The following is a 19,987-nucleotide window of genomic DNA, read 5'->3' as shown; positions in this document are numbered from 1 at the left end:
AATGCTCCCCCCCGCCCCCCCCCCCCCCCCCCCAAAAAAAAAAATCTCAGCCTGTCTTCCATGCACCCCTTCAGAGGGCAGGGTGGGCGCTGGGCTGGGGGGTGATGGAGGGGGGGGTGACGGGCAGGGTGGCGGTGGGAAAAGTGGTGATGGAGGGGGTTCCCCACGGGCTGCTGCCCCCCCGCAGCCCCGCCGAGCCCGGAGCCGTCGGTGGGCTCCAGCTGCCCTCTCCCGGGCACCCTCCGCACTGCAGCCGCCTCCGGTCCTTCCCGGCCCGGCTCCGCCGCGCTGCTCTGCCCGCCGGCCCCGGTGGCGGCTGGGGGGCGGTTGGGGGTCCCGGTGGCATCGCAGCCCCGCCCGGTACCCGACTCTCGGGCTGCCGGGATGGAGACCTGCGTGGGACGGTGAATCTCGCGTGGGGCCGGAGCGGGATAGGGGTGCCCTCACCCCAAAATACGCCGTGGAAGGTCGCGCCAGCCCCACGCTGGGGATTCTGTGGCAGTCACAACCTGTTTGCCTTGAACCCCACGGCACTGGGTCCATTTGGGATCCCTGGGGACCATTCGCTGCTGGTCACGGTGGAGACCCGCACCCCTTCTCCTGCGTGTGCTGGTTGGGGACGCGCACAGTGCCAGCCATCGAGCGGCCCCTCAGTACCCCCCCAGCACCCCCAGATTTCCAGGAGCGGCCCCCACCGAGCCAGCACCGGCAGTGACTCAGAGCGCCCCAGCTCACCTCGCTGAGCCGTCGAGCACCCGCCGCTGCGTAACCGCGCCGCCAAGTCACCGGTCATGGGAGCAGCAGGAAGCGGAGGCCAAGGGCAGCACACGTCCCAAATGGCGCCCAGCGGCCCCTCGCCTCCTTTCAGACCCTTTTTCTCTCCCTTTTCTCTGCTGTCAGGCAAGCTCAGCATGGGAAATCCTATTCCCACCTTTCCCAGCAAGACCTGTCAGGGGAAACCGAGGCACGGGCTGTGGGCTCCTCGCTGCGGGGGGAGACAACAGGGAAAATATCATGGGGCCGCTCAGAAGGGGAAGTGCTGGAGCCTGCGCAGCGACACGCGACTGTCCCAAGGGAGCCCCAACGGGAAGCAAAAACCCACAGGGGAATTTTGCTGGTGTTTTTTTCAGGAATTGGGGACATTCTCCAAAGCAGCTTCCAAAGGGCACCCCGGGAAGTGGCTGCAGTGGAAGAAAAACCTCTGCTACAGCAGCTGACGGGGCTGCAAGAAGCAGCTGGGGTTTTGGAGTCCCAGCAAGGGAAGGCAGAGCCGGGAGCACGGCTGCCTTTTTTCAATTACCCCAGCTGGTCCGATAAAGATATTGCTTCTCCCCACGGTCCTTCCCTCCTCTAATCTTGCCGTGTGAAAGGGCACCTCTCAGCAAGGCAGGGAGATAAGCGGTGCAGAGAGACCCGAGACTTCCCACCAGTGGCCTTGAACAGAGCCGCTCCGCTCAGGAGGGAAGATAAAGCCCAGATGGTTTTAGTGCTGGTTTAAATCCCTTTTTATAGCGTGAAAGAGAAAGTCTGCAGGTGATAGGGAAAAACATCAGTGAACCGAAAACCACTGCCATGAGAAGAAGATTGCAAAGCCCTGAGCAGCTGTGTAGGGCAGTGGGGGCATCTATAGGGGTGGGAGCAGTGAGGACCACAACCTATGGGCAGTGGTGGTTGTGGTGGGAGTCACCGACAGCAGGATTTCTTAGTTGAGGGCCTCCAAAAGGAACACCAGTGCCTCGTTTGCTAAAATACACTCGTTGTTGTGCAGCTGAGCGGGGGGACGAAGAAACTGGAGGAAAGGGACAGCGATAAGGAGAGCAAATCCTTGACGCTGTAATTTATTGGGACATGGTGAGGCCGGCAGCGCTGCCGAGGTGGTCATCGGGCTGGTGTCACTTTCAGCGTGGAAGGCCAACCAGGAGCAGAAGTCAGCCTGGAGGCTTCTCCCAGCCAAAAGGTTTATGGTTGTCCTGGGATGTGGGTTATGGTTGTCCTGGGACGTGGGTACCAGCAGTGGGAAATTCAGCCCCAGCCCCAGTGCTTGGCACCGCTGAACCTGCTCACCCCTGGCCCAGATGGGGCAAGCGCTGGCCACCCGGCCGAGAGCGCATCAGCAGCTTGAGTACCATGCGGCTTCCGCGGTCAGGAAGGAGTGAGGGGGCCACAATCTCTGCCCGCACGGTTGCACAACACCCAGCAGTCCCAGCGCCTGGCTAATGGCTCGTCAACCCCTGCTTTCTAGCTCCTTGTACCAGTTGTCACCTTCCTCCGGACGCCCATCCAGACCACTCGACTCCTGCCTCAGCTCCTTTTATCATCCGCCCCATCCATCGACCTCTGCCTGTTCGCTGCCAGGTGCTGCTGGGCACCCGCTCTCTGCCTCCGAAACCCGATTCAGTGTTGGGCAGCCACTTTCACCACTGAGCTCCCAGGTTTCCCACCCATGTGTACATCCATGCGTACATCCATGCATACATCCACATGTACATCTGTGTGTACATACGTATATACATCGATGCGTAGTACATCCACATGTACATTCTTGCACACATCCACGTGTACATCCATGCATACATCCACACATATATCCATGCGTACATCCACCTGTACATCCATGCATACATCCATGTGTACATCCACATGTACATCGATGTGTACATCTGTGCGTACATCCATGTGTAGTACATCCACACGTACATTCTTGCATACATCCACATGTACATCCGTGCATCCACACATACATCTGTGCATCCACACATACGTCCATGCATATATCCATGCGTACATCCATGCGAGCATCCAGACATACATCCATGCGTACATCCGCGTGTACATCCGTGCATACCTCCACACATATATCCATGCATACATCCACACGGACATCCACAGACATGCGCACATCCCCCTGCACCCCCCGGCTCCATCCTCCCATCTCTCCCCGGCGCTGCCCGGACCTCGGCCCCGCTGCCCAGAGGTTTGACCCGCCGAGAGCTTTGGGCCGAGCCAGGACCTCCAAACACCGGGGCCGAGCTCGGGAGCGGTTTCTCAGCCGGGCGAAGAGCCCTCCTCCGCACCCCTCCGGGCCGCCCCGAGCCGCGGTGAGGGGCGGTGGCGGCGACGGAGGAGGAGGAGCCGGGCGGGAGCAGCGCTCCGCCCGCCGGGGCCGAGCCGAGCCGAGCCGGGGCGGCGGGGAGCCGAGGACAAAGGTGGTCGTACAGGAGCCGGAGCGGGAGCGGGAGCGGTACCGGGAGCGGGGCAGGGGGGGGCCGGAGCCGCAGCGGAGCGGGGCGGAGCGGGCGGGAGCCGAGCTGGAGCGGCACCGCCCGGTGCCGGGGGAGGGAGGTTGCCCCGCTCTTAAACCTCCCCAAGACTTTTGGGGGGACCCCAAAGAGGCCCCCGAGCTGCCTGGGGGAAAGTGGTCCCCGCTGTCCCCCCCACCCCCCCGGCGCTGGGTGCTCCGAGAGCCCCCGTCTCATCCCCTTTGAACCCTGCGATGGGGCTTAATAGGAAAATAATAATCCTGGCGCACATCCGCCCTGCGCTCCGCAGCCTGAGGTGAGGCGTGAAACCCGCAGGCGTTTCGGTGCCGGAGCCGTTGGCTGGAGCAGGGACAGCAGGGACCCCCTGGCACCGGCTGACCCCAGAGCCAGCACTTCCGCGGCTGCCGCGGCCGCCCGCGCGTCGCTGATGCTGGCAGGCACGGGAGACCGGAGCTAGAGGCAGAGTCCAGGTAGGTGGAAAGCCTGGCACGATGAGGCCACGAGTGGTTAGGGGACAAGGGGAGAGGTGGCCTTCACCGGGTGACACGGTCCATGGCCAAGGCGCTCCGGAGCGGCAGCCGGATCTGTGGCATGGGCCGTAAGTGCTCCCTGCGTGCCGTGGGGAGGAGCACCATGACGCAGGGCAAACACGGCGCCGGCGGTAAGGTCACCTGCGCCAGGTGACATACGGCATTGGGACGAGTCCTGTCCGGGGGTCCACAGTGGGAAAATATTCAGCTTTGGGGAAACCCCCCTCCCCAGGGAGCCCCGGAGAGCCCCGACCCGCTCGGTGGGGGTCGCAGCACCTTGGCTGGGAGCGGGGTTATCCCAGCTGCTATCACGGAGCTGTTTATTCACCAGCTCCGTTTCCTGGGTGCCAGGGCTAGCGCCGCCGGGAACAAAAAGCCGATGGCTTATTACCGTGCAATTAAGGCGCACCCATCCTCTGCGTGCCGTGCCGGCGGGCGGCTGAGCACCCTCTGTCCCCGCAGGGCGCGGAGCCATGAAGCTGAACGAGCGGAGCCTGGCTTTTTATGCCACCTGCGACTCCCCGGCTGACAACGCCGGCTTCCTCTACAAGCGCGGCGAGCGGCACACAGCGTACCATCGCCGCTGGTTCGTGCTGAAGGGCAACATGCTGTTCTACTTCGAGGAACGGGAGAGCCGGGAACCGGTGGGCGTCATCGTGCTGGAGGGTTGCACCGTGGAGCTCTGCGAGTCGGCCGAGGAATTCGCCTTCGCCATCCGCTTCAGTGGCGCCAAGTCCCGCACCTACGTGCTGGCAGCTGAGAGCCAGGCTGCCATGGAGTCGTGGGTGAAGTCGCTCTCGCGGGCCAGTTTCGACTACCTGCGCCTGGTGGTGCGGGAGCTGGAGAAGCAGCTGGAGGAGATGCGCTGGGGGCCGACCGGTGGATGCGGAGGCTGCCGGGAGTCACCTGGCTCCTGGAAGATGAAGCCCTCAGGGCCGGAGCGGTCCTCGGAGCGTCTGCCGGCTCTGCCTGCCATCCCGCTGAAGGAGAATGGCTGTGCGGTGTGGAACAATGTCCCAGGAGCAGACCGGCCACCCAACACCTCCGGCTGCAGCAGGTATGACGGTGAGGGGAACCCGCGCCCACCGCCGCTGCCACCACGCAGGCGGGCATCCAGCAGCGAGGCAGGCAGCGCCATGGGGGCCGCAGCGGAGAGCCCGTCCACCTTCTGCCAGCTCCATGAGCGGTATGGGCGGGAGGTGGCCCGGCTGCGGCAGGACTGGCTGGAGAGGCGGCGTGGCCCCCGGCCCTGAGAGGTGGCCGTGCCCTGGGGACCTACCAGGACGTGGGGCAGGGAGGAGGTGATCGTCCTTGGTGCCACCTTGGTCCCCTCCTCACCCCGGGACGTGCAGCCCTGTCTGTGGTGGTGATGGACACCTGCTGATGGTGCCACCGAGGGCCCAGCACCGAGGGACACCAGTGCTGATCCGCTATGGAGAAATGCCAGCCTGGCACCGATGGCAGCTGGGCTGTGTGCCACCAGCCAGGCATGAAACCCCCGGGCTTTCGGGGTTCCAGGCTTTTGGGCATCTCGTGCCAGGCAACGGGTGCTTCCCGCAGGGGTGCACCCCTCCAGCTGTGCCCAGGTGTGGGTGCGGGGTGGTCCAGCCAGCGCAAGCGAGCTACAAACCATGTGGTGGCTGATGCCTCCTGGGAATTGACCACCATACTGGGTCTGGTGAGGCCTCTTGATGCTCTTGCAGCAGCATCACGCACCGACTATGCTTTTGGAGAAGGATTTTGACGGGATCTCACCCACCTGAGCCCCTGCATGGGTGTTTCATAGCTGGGGAGCTGCCTTCTGCCTTCCCCTCTCTGCCCAGCATGAGCGACTGGCTGTGGTCAGCCGAGCTCTGCCCTATCCCTCTGCTCCAGCAGGATGTGGTTTGAAAATTAAAATATCGGCGAGCGCAGCCCTTCCTTAATGGCAACAGCACCCCACGCCCCGGCTCCCCCCGGGGAGCTGGTGACACCCAGCCGCAGGCGTTCCGCGCAGGGCGATTGCCGCTTGCAGCCCAGCCGGTGAACGCGCGGGGTGGCAGACCCGAGGGGACCGTGGCGGCGGCGGGCACCACCTTGCCGGGCGGATATTTCAGGGCAAGGCATCATCCCCCGGCCGGCTCGCCAAGGGGAAGCGTCGCTCGCGGCAGCGAACAGGAACGTATGTGTCAGCGGCGGAGGGTGTCCAATGATTCATGTGCCAAACCAGAGCGCAGCTGGTCTTTCTCTTTTATTTTCCCAACGGTTTATAGCGACACTAAAGGTGCTGGCTGGGACGGGGGGTGACCCACCCCCGGGTCTGGGGGAAGCAGTCAGGGTGCCCCAGGTTTGGACTGGGTGGTTCCGGCTCCCTTTGCCCCCTTGGGACAGGCACAAGATTTTGCTACAATAAAAGTTGTTTCAGAAATTCCCTCCTGTCCCCGGTTCTCGTTAGTGCCCCTACACCCCTGGGGAGGGGCACCCAGGTGGCAATTAATCCCCCTCCTGTCCCCACCATGTCCGTGCGTGGTCAGGCAGGGACTGTGTCGCCTGAGTGGGACACAGACAACACCAGGATCTCGTGGTGCCCCAGAGCTCCGTGTCTGCCCCCAGGGATGGAGTGGGATGGGATGGGATGGGATGGGATGGGATGGGATGGGATGGGGATGGGGATGGGGATGGGGATGGGGATGGGGTGGGGATGGGGATGGGGATGGGGATGGGGATGGGATGGGATGAGATGGGATGGGATGAGATGGGATGGGGATGGGATGGGGATGGGGATGGGGATGGGGATGGGATGGGATGGGATGGGATGGGATGGGATGGGGATGGGATGGGATGGGATGGGATGGGGATGGGATGGGGATGGGGATGGGGATGGGGATGGGGATGGGGATGGGGTTGGGATGGGGATGGGGATGGGGATGGGGATGGGGATGGGGATGGGGATGGGGATGGGATGGGATAGGATGGGATGGGATGGGGATGGGGATGGGGATGGGGATGGGGATGGGGATGGGGATGGGATGGGATAGGATGGGATGGGGATGGGATGGGGATGGGGATGGGGATGGGGATGGGATGGGATGGGATGGGATGGGATGGGATGGGGATGGGGATGGGGATGGGGATGGGGATGGGGATGGGGATGGGGATGGGATGGGATAGGATGGGATGGGGATGGGGATGGGATGGGATGGGATGGGATGGGATGGGATGGGATGGGATGGGATGGGATGGGATGGGATGGGGATGGGATGGTGCCACTCTGGGGACATTGGGACACAGAGCATCAGGGTGGTTCCACAGCAGGGACAGCACAGTTCTGCCCTCCATGACAGCTCGAACAGTCAGGCACAGGTGACCAACACGGGGGTTTGGGCATTGGAAAAGAGCTGGGAGACTGGTTGGGAGCACAACCCTCCCACAGGTTCGCCGGTGGAAATGGCACTGGGTGCCGCACCGTGAGTTGCTGGTGCATTACGGGCTCGATGGGGTGTTACAACCGTCCCTCCAAACCCTGGGTTACAGGCAGCATCACACAATGCCACCCAGGTTTGGGTGCCCCTGCACCCCTGGTGGGACACCCCCAGCCCTCTGCCAAGGGGTCTTAGCCAGGGACAAATATCTGTCCCCTTGCTGGGGCTGGTGTCAGTGCTACACAGGGACACCGCCCTTGTGGAAGTGGCCAACGTGACCCCGTGTCCCTGCCCACGACATCGCACTTGCATGAACATCTCCAGTTTCTTGCAGTGGGCTTGGGGGGGTAAACATCTCTTGGGGAAACTGAGGCACGAAGAGAGCCAGGGTCACTCACTCACGGAGCGCCGAGCCCTGCTCCAGGATGGACACGGCACCCCGCGACGTGTTTCGGTGTTTGGAGCGGTGCCGCTGAGGGCAGCCGGAGTGCAGCTATACCCGCAGCATCCAGATGGTTTACCCGGCCCCGTCCGTCGGCTGCAGAGGAAGACTCCGGTTTCCATGGCAGCCAGCCCAGCTTCTCCAGACCTTCACATATTCATTAAAAATAAATCCTTCCCAACATGTTAGCCGACAAACAAGCTTAAACAGATACGCAACGTACGGATTTATTCATTCATCAGAGGCAAACGCCCCTCCCGCCTCGGGTCGGAAGCTACAAACTTGCCCGGCGATGGCCGGCTCTGAGGAGGAGCCGTGCCGGGGTGAGGCACCATCGGGCCACGCCGAGCTGAACCTCACGCCGGAGGATGCTGCACTACTCCAGGGGCAGGAGCAAAAATTCGACAGGAATGGTATAGGACTTTCATGGGGCAGGATCGCACGCTGAGCTGGACTAACCCCATTTAACACCTTCTTTCCCCCCCTCCCCCGATCACCCAGAGTTGTTTATGGCAGTGAGAGCTCTGCCACAAACCCAAAGCAAAGCTGCGACTTCCAAGGGAGCCACCATCAACCCAGGGGCCGGGCAAAAGCGAGAGGCGCTCCCATCCCCATCCCAGCCGCCTCCAGACAAAACACACGCCAAGGCCAGAGTCGTATCCAACTTCTGTATTTAGTGGCTCTTTACAGAACTTGTTCCTTCCAAAATTGTTAAACAAAGTTCATCGATCTCATAGAAACTTTTGAAGTACAGTACATGAGCCTAACAAAAACGTGACCGGTATGTCCCGCTAGCTTTAATACAACAGAATCGCCCTCTTCAAGACTATCCTAAGTGCTTCCTTGAATCCCGTTCCACTAAAGCTCCCGCTAGCCCACCACGGAAAAGAGCGGTCAACGGCGGAGCCTCGACCTCCTGCGGCGCGGTGGCGGGGAAGAGAGCGGCTGCGGGCGAGCTGGGGCTGGCTGGGGCAGGCCAGGCGGGCAAGGAGAGCCGTGCCTTCGCAGAGCCGCTTTTAGCATCGCTCGTCGACTACCACTCGAATACAAAAATACCTTCTATTCTGATAAAAATGTATACAGTGGAAAAATTAGTCAATGCATAGCCTCGGAGCCTGGCAGGGGAGCCCTCCCGGTGACGGCCTCGGTGGGTGAAGGCGGGTGCCGCGTGGGCGGGGGACAGGGCAGCCCAGCGGCGTCCACCCCGCGTCGGTTAAAGGCATTTCGTTAGCAGAGGGCGGCAGCGGGGTCGGGGAGGTGGCGGGGAGCACGCCAGCACGGCGCCACCGCCAAGCTCCTGCGCCTTCACGTGGGGTCGGCCCTGCCGAGCCAAAGCCTGATGGCGCTTTGCCCAATTCAGGCCTGAGTTCGCCCAATTCAGACGGCAGCCTGGTGCGACACCCCGGAGCTTTTCCCGGCTTCACCCCGGAGCTCTTCCCGGCTTCACCGGCAGCCACCGCCCGGGGACACGGCCATGGGGAGGGGACGCTGCTCCTGCCCGGGCGCTCTCCCTAAATAAAAGTGCTTCAGCCACAAGAGCTGGTTGTGATGCTGGGAGCAGCCCCCAGCAGGGCTCAGCCCCCCCCCCAGCGAGCGGGCGGCTCATGATTTTTGGGCGATCGTCCCCAAGCACCGGTGCCCCAGGTGCAAAGCTCACAGGCTCCATCCTTTTCTTTCCCGAACGGATGACGGCAGAGCGCGGGGAACTGGGATCCCACAGATGCCCATCCCCAGCAAGCTGGAGCCGTCCTCGAGCATCACCCCCGGGGACCTCTTGCCATCTCATTCCCAAAAAGGCAGACACAGGCTGCTTCCTTCGCTTTTGCATTATTTTTTCGCCGCCTTTGGGAGCTGGCAGGAGCCGCACCGTGCCGTACCGGGGCTGCCACCGGTTGCCGGCTGGAGGAAGCGTGAGGGACGGTGTTCGGACCATGCTACATCTTGTTCCGGAAGGCTATTGCAGACATTTCTACAACATTATACAACCGCACGGGACATTCTGTGTTACAAAGGTTTCAAAAAACATAAACCACCAGAACTAAATACATACTCGATGGCATCAAGGTTTTCGCTTTAGAGTCTTCAGGGACTATGACACAGTCTCTGGCTGGGGCAGAAGCGATGCAGTGTCTTAGACAGAGGTGGAAACCGCTCGGCAAAAGTTTATTAAATTTGGTCAGTCTCATAGTGCTTCTTGATGGCTTTGCTCGGTAAGTCTTTTCTGTGGGATTTTTTTGTTTGTGTTTTTTTTTTTTTTTTCTTTAATCTCATCCAGTGGCAAACTACAAGACTTCAGTGTACATTTAATGACACGACTGCTACATCATCTTGATTTTATAGCTATCTTTAATATCAAAGCAGCTTAAGCTGTTAATAAATTCCAAAGTATCCTTTTATTAAAATATCTAAAAGAGGTCTATAAATATTTTTTGTGGGTTTTTTTTTTTTCTTTTCTTTTCTAAAATTGTTCCCAGTTTTTCACATTTAAAACAAAGTTGGGGGGGGCGGCTTCATAGCAGGGGCCCCCCACTTTCCACGGGTGGTCCCCTCCGTGGCGCCGGTTGCCTGTCACCTCTTGGTGCGCGCTGCATTTAACAAAATATATATATATATATATATGTGGGTGTGTATATATATATTTAGGGCGGCGGAGGGGGCGTGTGTCAGAACTCCCACTCGAGGGCCTCCTCGCGGTTGGCGGCCCGCTCCAGGCGGTGGATGATGTTGTTGAGGTTGGCCATCTTCTCGTGGCGCCGCTGGACGCTGGTGCTGAGCCGGGGGCCGGGAACCGGCGGCAGCGCTGGTGAAACCGGCCCGGCGGAGGACGGTCCCGGTGAGGCCGAACCGGCGAGGCCAGGCGAGGAGGCTGCCGAGGGTGATGTCGGGGAGACCTCCAAGCTGCAACGGGATGACCCCGCAGAGGACTGGGAGCTGTCGGGGTGCGGCGGCGGTGGTGGTGGGGGTCCCCCGGCAGTGGCACTGGCACGGCCCCCCCGTCGTGGGAGGCTGCCGGCGCTGGGGGCAGCGGCGTGGGGGGCTGCTCCCTGCTCCTCCTGGGGGGGAGGTCCAGTCCCCTCGGCCGCCCCGGTTGGGCTGTGCGAGTCCCGCCGGCGGCCCCAGCCGCCCGCTTCCCCCTGCTCCTCCTTCACCTTCACGGGCGCAGCGGCGCAGGGATGCTCGCCCCCGCCAAACACGGGTTTACGGTCCTCAGCGTCCGAATCGGGGCTGTGGGGGTCCCGGCGCCCAGGGATGGCTGCCCCGCTGCTCTGCTCTGGGTCTGTATCGTTGTCCTGCGTGCCCTCCACCAGCATCTCCCGGCGCATCCGCGACCTGCCGGGACACAAGCGCGGAGGGGTTGGAGACCACCAGCCGTCATGTCTCAAAAAAGCATCTCCAGCCAGAAAAACACAACGGCATTACTCGAGATGTAAAACCCCACCTTCTTGGCCTTTACAACACTTTTCGGGGGAGGGGGAAATCACTGCTGCTTGAACGCAGGGAGTGCATTTTGCAACACTTTGGGCTGTTTCCAGCCAGTGTTTTTCACTACCTTTTCTTGTTGTTGTTGTTTAATACATAACATTTTTCAAAGTTTTATTTTAGGGTGGTTGTGTTTACCGAGAGCAGAAGGGGCTTTCCTGGAAGCACACAAGGGGAAAGGCAGCAGGTTTAAAAACACCACTAGTCGATGTTTCACCAAAAAAGGCCGATTTTTCAAGCTCTCTCACGCACTTCCCACGCGATGGCCTCATGTGAGAAACCTCAGCCGGGTCCCATAAATATTGACCGGGCATTATGCTGCCCGGGGGGAGCTGGAGGCAGTCAGAGCCTCTCCGGATTCGACACAAGCACTTACGTCTTTTTATACTGGTTTGTATAGGGGAGGGAGCACAACCCATCACCTGGGCTGTTGACACAGAGAGCAGGTTGCTCTCGGTGTGGGTCTCAGGAGCATTCGGGAGCCATGTATCTGTCGGCAATGCTGCCGCTCTCTGGGGCCGGGCTGCTGTGGGGATGGATCCTGTGCTCCAGGAGCCTCCATACGGCTTTTCCCCACCCATTGTGGAGCTCTTGCTCAGTGGCAGGTGTTGTACTGCACCAGCGAGCAGGTGGATGTGAGGTAACCTCTAGATGCTCAAGATGACTTGGTCAAGGCGGTTGACACCTCTTGACTACCCACCAGCCAGGGCACATGCAGCATTTTGGCTGCAATCCTGCACCTGGGGACCTCCGGTGACCACACGTGGGTCTGCACCTCCCCGTCTAGGCAAGAGGGACTGGGAGGGCTGGAAGAGGAACAGTGACACCACCTTGGTGGCACGGCACCATGAGATGTCCAAAGTCTGGGAGTGCCCATACCTGTAGTTGTGGAACCAGTTGATGACGGTATTGGTCTTGAGGTTGAGCTGGAAGGAGAGCAGCTCGATGGTCTGCTGGGAGGGGTAGGGCTCCAGCTGGTAGGCTTTCTTCAGGGCTTCCTTCTCCTCGGGGGCCAGCACCACCCGTGGCTTCTTGATCTGGAGGAGGCTGAGGTCCTGCGGCTGCAAGCTGGGGCTGGCGCACTCGGAGCGGGCGCTGGGGGACTCGCTGTCCGAGCCGGCGCTCATCAGCCCGTACCGACGTTTCAGGTAGGCTGCAGGAGAGGAGACCCAGCTGCGTACAGCTCACCCCCCAAACCTCCGGAGCCCCCGGCTTGGCCACCACCCTGGACCTGGGTGGGGGGCTGCATCCCCCGACCCTCACCTTTCTTCTCCAGCTTCTTCATGTCGCGCAGCTTCTCCACGTTGTGGGGGTCATTGAGCCAGAGCTGCATGCGGACGAAGGGCTCCCTCCCCTTCAGGCTCAGCTTGTGCCACGGCTTGGGCCTGGAGAGGAGATCGGACACCGAGCCCTGCGTCAGGCCCAGGATGCTCTCCCCGAACAGCCGCTGGCCTGGCGGAGGAGAAGCAGAGGTGGTTAGAGCAGGGCAGAGCAGCGGGACGGGCGCCATAGTCCCCCCCACGGGGTGGGTGCACCCCGTTTCCCAGCCAGCATCCTCCCCAGCACGCCGGTATCCCCCTGAGCACCCGCAGAGAACCATGGTGGGGGGGAGGGGGTCTGCTGCTACGGGAATCATAGAATCATAGAACGGTTTAGGTTGGAAAGGACTTTGAAGATCATCGAGTTCCAACCCCCCTGCCACGGGCAGGGACACCTCCCACCAGCCCAGGTTGCCCAAGGCCACCTCCAGACTGGCCTTGAACGCCTCCAGGGATGGGGCCTCAACAGCCTCTCTGGGCAGCCTGTGCCAGTGCCGCACCACCCTCACAGGGAAAACCTTCTTCCTAATATTCAGTCTGAACCTGCCCTCTTCCAGTTTAAAGCCATTCCCCCTCGTCCTATCGCTACATGCCCCAGTGAAAAGTCCTTCCCCAGCTCTCTTGTTGGCCCCCTTTAGGGACTGCAGCCTCACCGAAAACCCAGGTGGGGAGAAGGTCCGCACCTAAATTATTGTCCGTCAAGACCTCCTTGACCTTCTTGGTGATGGAGTAGGTGTCCAGCTCGGGGGACATGGCCACCATCTCCTGGATGCCCACGGGTCCCTGGCTGTTGGTGTACGTCTTCCCACCCAGTGCAGGCGTTGACCGGCTCTCGGGCTGCTGGTTTTCTTTGCTGCTCTCCAAGGCCAGGGTGAGGGGCTCCTGGCAGCCCTTCTCGTGCTCGGCAGGGCTGGGGGGCGGCGAGGGGGACGGCTGGGGCTCCGCCGGGCTGGCTGCACGACACCGGGGGAGAGGGGTCAGCGGGGACACGGCAGGAGCGGGAAGGTTATTTTGGGGGTGCCCGCGGCTCTGCCCTCCGGAGCGGGGGGATGCCAGCTGAGTTTTTCCGGCGGCTATGGCAAAGTGGGAGGAGCCGGTGGAATAGTAGAGAGAAAACACCGCTAATTAAAAAAAAAAAAACCCAGCAGTTGCTTCTTTATGCCAGGCACAAAGCCAAGGATTTTTGTTGTGGTTTCCCTTTGCTTGTTTTTTAAACTAGATGACTTTCAGAACCTGTTTTTACAAAAAACCATTGGAGGATCCAACAGCCCTAAATTGCCTACGCGACTAATTAAGGGGGTTCAAAATGAGTTGGATGCACTAGAGGAGAGGGGGATGAAAGGGGCTCCCCAGGATCGGGGTGCGGGTGGGGGTGGCAGGTCTCCCCGGCACTGGGGTTGGGGGTAGGATACGGGGGACAGATGAAGAGCCCCAGGGACATGGGGACCACGGGGACAGCGGTGGCACTTACCCTGGGAGGGTGTCGGTTGCTGGCTGATGCCTTGGCCCAGCTGGTCGGTCAGCCAGAGCTGCATGCGGATGAAGGGCTCCCGACCCTTCTGCGTCAGCTTGCTCCACGGCTTGGGCCGCGACAGCATGTCACTCACGCTGCCCTGGGACAGCCCCAGCACCTAGGCACCGCGCAGGTGTCACCCACCAGGGCCAGGGCGAGCTGCCCCCAGCACCAGGCTACTGCCTGCCCTCCGTCCCCACGTCGAGGGAGGGGAAGCAGGCTGTCCCCGCTGCCGCGCTCATGGCCCCATGGCATGTCCGGACCCCTTGGCCCCAGCCACGGGGTGATGGGTCCATGACGGGTCCCCCCTAGGATACCCGGTGGGCTGGGACGACGTTCCCCACAGGGCTCTGCACAGGTGACAGGGTGTTCCCGGTGGGATGCGCCACCAGCCAGTTGGTGGTGGCCACTGGGAGACTGCTTGGGGTTGGGTCAGACCCTGAGGACTCAGCATCCTCCAAGGGGAAACCCACCGGGGAGAATGTGGACCCTGGAAGGAGCTGGTGAAGGCCACCAATGAGCCCTGGGCTCTGGGTCGCAGAGCAGAGGGGACACCAGACCCTCCTTCTCCAGGCTGGTACCTTCTCTCCGAAGATCCTCTGGCAGATGCCGTTCTTGGCCAACTTCTCCTTGACCTGCCGGGTCAGCTCCAGCGTGTCCACCTCCCTGTACATGTACATCTCGTACTGCTCTGGCGTCAGCGGTGGCACGGTGGGCTTCAGGGTCCGTGGCACGTAGGCAGGGTAGTAGGAGAGACGACTGCCGGCTGCCGGCTCCGTGCCGGCTCCCTCCGCCTTCATCTCCGTCAACCGGTGGGGCTCATCGTCCGCCAGCGGCAGCTCATCCTCGTTGGTGCCGCCCTCACTGGGCTCTCCCCGCGGCCAGCCCCGGCCGTTGGCCATGCTGGAGTAGCTCGAGGAGGAGGAGGAGAGCGAAGGCGAGACGGAGGTGTAGGGTCGGCTGAGCAGGCTCCGCTCTGATGCCCAGTGCTGGTCGAAGTAGGAGCCGGCATCACCGATCTCCGACTTCACCTTCCGGATGATGCTCTGGACGAAGGCGGCGGGTGAGAGGACGGCCAGGGGCGTCTGCGGGGGGCCGGGGCTGGCCCTGCTCCCCTCCTCCTGCTTGACATAGGTGGGGACGATGTTCTGGCTGACGGCGGCCAACGTGGAGCGCTCGGCGGGCGGCGTGTCCCCGGGGCGCCCGCTGCCCCCCGACTCCATCTCCAGCAGCGCCTGCTGCTGCGCCTGCATCTCCCGCCGCGCCTGCTCCAGGATGCTCTTGATGGCGTCCTCCGAACTGCTGCCGCCCGCCCCGTTGGCCACCGCCTGCGACGTCGACGGTGTTTTGGGTTCCCCTGCAAAGAAAAGGGGTGAGGGGAGCCCCGAGGCACGGCACGCATCATTTTACCATGTGGCCGTCATTCAAAACGGTAGGAAAAAAAGGGATTTTAGCCCAATCTGGTTCAGAGCACTCTCCATCAGGCGGATGGCCCACACAAACGCGGATCAGAAGAAGGACCAGCAGCACCCACAAAGCAAAAGCTGCGACACCCCCAGCTCTAAACAAGCTGCTTTTTTGAGGGCTGCAAAATAAACCCCATTACCAATGACAGCAATAGACAAACATGTTTGTTTTCCCTGTCTGTTTTTCCACCATTCCTGTCTAATTTAATTCTCCGGGATTCTGCTTTCTCAGCAGACTACCTGTTCTAATGTATTTCATTTCTTGTAATTGACTGCGAGCGCAGCTGCTTTAATGATTCCTCGTGCCAGATGGATCGTGCATCCTCATTTAATCATCTGGTTTGGGGCGGGGGGGGGGGGGGGGGGGGAAGAGTAAACCCAAAGTTTCCGAAAGCCCAGGTACAAATGCCACCACGTGGGGAGCCTTTCGTCCCCGACAGCATTTACCAGCACTTCTCCCCATCGTGCCCCGAATCTCTACGGATGTCAGCAGGAGAAATGCCAAATAAAGCCCGTTTTGGCCCAGCCACGGGGTTAGCCGGGTGCCGGGCACCCAGTGCCACCCTGCACAGGACCATGCCGCGAGAGCCGGGCTTGGCAGGGGCCGGCTAAAGCTTCCTAGGGCAGGCAGGGACCCCTGCACCCGAGAGCGTCGGTTTTGCGGGCATTTCGGCGTGCCGCGGGGCCCGCAGCACCCTGCCACTGGCACCCCTCTGGGTGCTGCTGCCACCGGGGCAGAGTGGGGGCTCGGCCACCCACACGCCGGCACCCACCTCCCTTCTGCGACTCAATCTCCTTCTTCGCCTGCTCCAGGATGCTTTTGATGGCGTCGTCAGAGCCGGTCTCTGGCGTCCTGATCCGCGGCGTGATGCTACCTGATCAAAGAGGCGGGATAACAGCGTTGTCACCGGTGCTGGTTTTACAAGCTCCGCTTGTATGTCAGGAAGTATTTACTGCTCCTCGTGTTCAGTTATTTTTAGGGATGCTGCTTTTAAGACAAATGTCACTCCCGATTAGTCGCTAGCCAGAGTAGCCCCCCCTGCCAGCCCTCGCCTCCAGCACGGCGTCTCCTGGCCACCTTGCTCGCCCCATCCAAGGGCACCTCCTCCCCACCGCCGTACAGGGTGCTGAGCGGAGACATGGGCATGGAGACCGCGGCCCCCATCCCTGGCCCCGTCCCCTCCCGCCGGCAAAGGGTTAATGGTGAATCAGATCCTGGGGATAAATCAGAGCTGAAACACGGATCAGCATCGCTCCATCCCCGTGCCACCGCAGGGACACAAGTGACCAGCCACCACTGCTGCCATCGCCGAGACCGGCCCAGGAGCCGCCGTCCCCAGCGCTGTGTGCGCAGGCGGTGGGGCACTACCATTTCGCGGCGGTGCCGACACCGCACCGGGGTCCGGTGTTAAGACTTCGTTATTTTAACGCAACGTTCTCCAGCACATTGATTCATACGCCACGAAACAGCCCAATGAATAATTAAATGGCACTTGTCAGAATAAATGAGTAAAGCACGCCCAGGGACGCAGCTTCCACGACGGGTTGTTGTTAATCGCTACCATTTGCCGGGGGGGCTCCAGCCCACCCTGCGGCCAGCAGGGGGGCGGGGGGGGAAAGATGACCAAGAGGGACAATCCCCGAGCGCCACCGCTGACCCTGTGTGGCATCACTGCCCGTGTCACTGGCACGTCGCGGGTTGGCGAGCGTCCCCACCGCGGCACCCCGAGGGGATCCCACGGCCCCGCGTGCAGCATCGCCGGGGCCACCCCAACCACTCACCTCTCTGGCGCACCTGGATAGTCCTCAGGGCCAGCACGTTCTGCTCGTCGGAGAGGAACTGCTTCATCTTGATGAACGGCTCCTTGCCCTTCACCGTCAGCTTGCGCCAGGGCTTGGGCCGCGCCAGGATCTCGCTGACGGAGCCCTGCGACAGCCCCAGCACGTAGTGCCCGAAGACCCGCTGCCCGATGTTGTGCTTCAGCAGCTGCTCCTTCACCTGGAAGGCGATTTCGGCCGTGTCCAGCTGCTCCTCGTCGGCAGAGCTGCCGCCGCTGCCCTCGGCCGGCTCGCCGGGCGGGCTGGCGGCGCTGGCGGCCGGCGCGCTGCCGGGGGGCACGGTGCCGCTTTTGGCCCCGAAGAAGGCGGAGGGGAAAGGCGGCCCCCCGCCAGCGCTCTCGCTCTTGTAGGCAGGCGGCGGGAGGTGAGGGGTTTTGGAGTCCCCCGAAAGCCGCTCGCCCCCCGGGAAAGGGGACAGCGAGAAAGTCCGGGGGCCGTCGGGGGCCAAGCCGGGGCCGGGCAGAGGCGGGAGGGGAGTGGGGGAGGCGGGTTCGTCCGCCGGGGCGTGCTGGGGGGACGGGTACGGCTGCTCCATGCCCAGCGAATCCTTCCCCGACTCGTCTTCGGAGTGATCCTCCTCTAGAGATGAACGAGAGAGAGGGAGACGCACTAGAGTCTCCCCCGGCCGGCGGCCCCGGCACGGCCTCGCAGCGAAGCATCTCCTGCCTCAGTTTCCCCAGGTGGCATCCCACCCCTTGTCCATCCCCCAGCCCCGCCGCTGGCTCCGGGCTCCATCCCACAGCCAGGACAGGATCCGGCCCCGCTGCCTATGCTCCCGGGGATGCTCCCGCTGGGACCGGGGATGCTGTGGGACCCGGGGACCCTACCAGTGCTGGCCAGCAGGCTGGGCTTCTCCAGCAGGTACTTCTGCGAGGGGTAGAAAGCCTCCTTCCCCAGCAGCAGGGCCTCCTCCGCCTTCGATATGCTCTGCAAGGAGCCAAGCCGAGATGGGAAAGGGCGGCGGAGCCACCGGCGGCGGGGCTGGCACGCACCCCCCAGCCTGGCCAGCGTGGCGGCGCGCGCGGCGGCACTTGCCTGGGGAAGGCTGCAGCTGGCGGAGGCCACCTTCATCGCCTTCAGGATGCTGGGAGGGAGACAAGGCGGGGGTGACTCGGCGGGCATGGCTTTTCGCTGCCGTCAAGCCACCGAGCGTTACGGCTGCTGAAGTGTGCCGTGGGTGCCGGCGGCACCCGGATGGCCAGGGGACGGGCAGGCGGCAGGCGTGAACGCCGGCGGAGCCATACCTCAGCTCTGTTTTGATCTCCTCGTAGTCCGCCTGTGCCTGCAGCTTCTCCTCCAGCTTCTGTGGGGCAGAGGGGGGGGAGTCCTCACAACCAGCTCCTGGTGCACACCCGGCACAGCCGGACCCGCACCCCCTCCCCGGCAAGTCCCCAGCCCCCATGGGCGCACCTCGATGGCTTCGTTCTTGGCGGCCAGCTGCCCCTCCAGCTCGGCGATCTGGTTGGCAGAGGTCTCCTCCAGCTCCTGCAGCGAGCTTTGGAGGTGCTGGACGTCCTTCAGGAGCCGCAGGATCTCCCGGTCCTTGGCAGCCAGAGCCGCCTCCAGCCTCGACCCTGAGCACATGGAATAGTTCACTTTGTCCTGCCGGGAGAGGGGACACCGTCAGTCCCAGCCGCCCGACGCAGGGACAAGGGCCACCCTCCCCATCAGATGCATCCCCACGGGGAGCAGGCGAGACCAGGACTCATCCCCGCGGGACGGGGACCCAGGGTGACACAGCCCCGGGGAGGGACAGGCCTATCCTCTGCCCTTAAAGGTCTCCCAGGTACATCTCGGTGCTATGGGGGGGCACATCCCCCCTCCCCGGAGGAACCTGGGGCTGCAGGTAGGGCATGGCCAACGCTACCGCTCCATGGTGGAAAAACACCTCGATCAGGAGCATTCCAGGCTTTCTCCCAAACATGGTGGGCGCTCCCAAAGGCAAAAGGCTGGTCCTGAATGCAATGGGATGGTCCTCAGCACGACAGGATGCTCCTGAACATGCCAGGGTGCTCCCAGCTATGATGGGGTGCTCCTGGATGCTATGGGGTGCTCCTGGATGCTATGGAGTTCTCCCAGCTATGATGGGGTGCTCCTGGATGCTATGGGGTGCTCCTGGATGCTATGGGGTTCTCCCAGCTATGATGGGGTGCTCCTGGATGCTATGGGGTGCTCCTGGATGCTATGGCATTCTCCCAGCTATGATGGGGTGCTCCTGGATGCTATGGGGTGCTCCTGGATGCTATGGGGTTCTCCCAGCTATGATGGGGTGCTCCTGGATGCTATGGGGTGCTCCTGGATGCTATGGGGTTCTCCCAGCTATGATGGGGTGCTCCTGGATGCTATGGGGTGCTCCTGGATGCTATGGCATTCTCCCAGCTATGATGGGGTGCTCCTGGATGCTATGGGGTGCTCCTGGATGCTATGGGGTTCTCCCAGCTATGATGGGGTGCTCCTGGATGCTATGGGGTGCTCCTGGATGCTATGGGGTTCTCCCAGCTATGATGGGGTGCTCCTGGATGCTATGGGGTGCTCCTGGATGCTATGGGGTTCTCCCAGCTATGATGGGGTGCTCCTGGATGCTATGGGGTGCTCCTGGATGCTATGGGGTTCTCCCAGCTATGATGGGGTGCTCCTGGATGCTATGGGGTGCTCCTGGATGCTATGGGGTTCTCCCAGCTATGATGGGGTGCTCCTGGATGCTATGGGGTGCTCCCAGCTATGATGGGGTGCTTCC

At 62.0% G+C, this 19,987-nt stretch overlaps 2 protein-coding genes across 2 annotated transcripts in view; one reads left to right on the top strand and one right to left on the bottom strand.

Annotated features, from left to right (window-relative positions):
* Positions 1 to 4,263: 4,263 nt before the first annotated feature.
* PHETA1 (PH domain containing endocytic trafficking adaptor 1) lies at positions 4,264 to 6,156 on the top strand (the record flags this gene model as incomplete). Its single annotated transcript, XM_082491549.1, has 1 exon — positions 4,264 to 6,156. One exon carries the CDS (start codon positions 4,264 to 4,266, stop codon positions 5,041 to 5,043), a length of 780 nt encoding a protein of 259 aa, XP_082347675.1. The 3' UTR covers positions 5,044 to 6,156.
* A 4,140-nt stretch (positions 6,157 to 10,296) lies between these two features.
* CUX2 (cut like homeobox 2) overlaps positions 10,297 to 19,987 on the bottom strand; it is a gene marked incomplete at both ends in the record, with an annotated part of 71,894 nt that continues 62,203 nt past the window's right edge. The window contains 12 exons of the mRNA XM_082491873.1: positions 10,297 to 10,963; positions 11,993 to 12,266; positions 12,377 to 12,565; positions 13,116 to 13,385; positions 13,904 to 14,063; positions 14,527 to 15,302; positions 16,185 to 16,282; positions 17,190 to 17,829; positions 18,078 to 18,177; positions 18,286 to 18,334; positions 18,495 to 18,553; positions 18,661 to 18,852. Coding sequence (XP_082347999.1) covers positions 10,297 to 10,963; positions 11,993 to 12,266; positions 12,377 to 12,565; positions 13,116 to 13,385; positions 13,904 to 14,063; positions 14,527 to 15,302; positions 16,185 to 16,282; positions 17,190 to 17,829; positions 18,078 to 18,177; positions 18,286 to 18,334; positions 18,495 to 18,553; positions 18,661 to 18,852 — 3,474 coding nt within the window. The remainder of the gene's footprint in view (positions 10,964 to 11,992; positions 12,267 to 12,376; positions 12,566 to 13,115; positions 13,386 to 13,903; positions 14,064 to 14,526; positions 15,303 to 16,184; positions 16,283 to 17,189; positions 17,830 to 18,077; positions 18,178 to 18,285; positions 18,335 to 18,494; positions 18,554 to 18,660; positions 18,853 to 19,987) is intronic.

This window comes from Vanellus vanellus (genome assembly GCF_965231255.1).
Source record: "Vanellus vanellus genome assembly, chromosome: 16".
Classification (NCBI taxonomy): domain Eukaryota; kingdom Metazoa; phylum Chordata; class Aves; order Charadriiformes; family Charadriidae; genus Vanellus; species Vanellus vanellus.
This window is presented reverse-complemented; position numbering and strand designations above follow the sequence as displayed.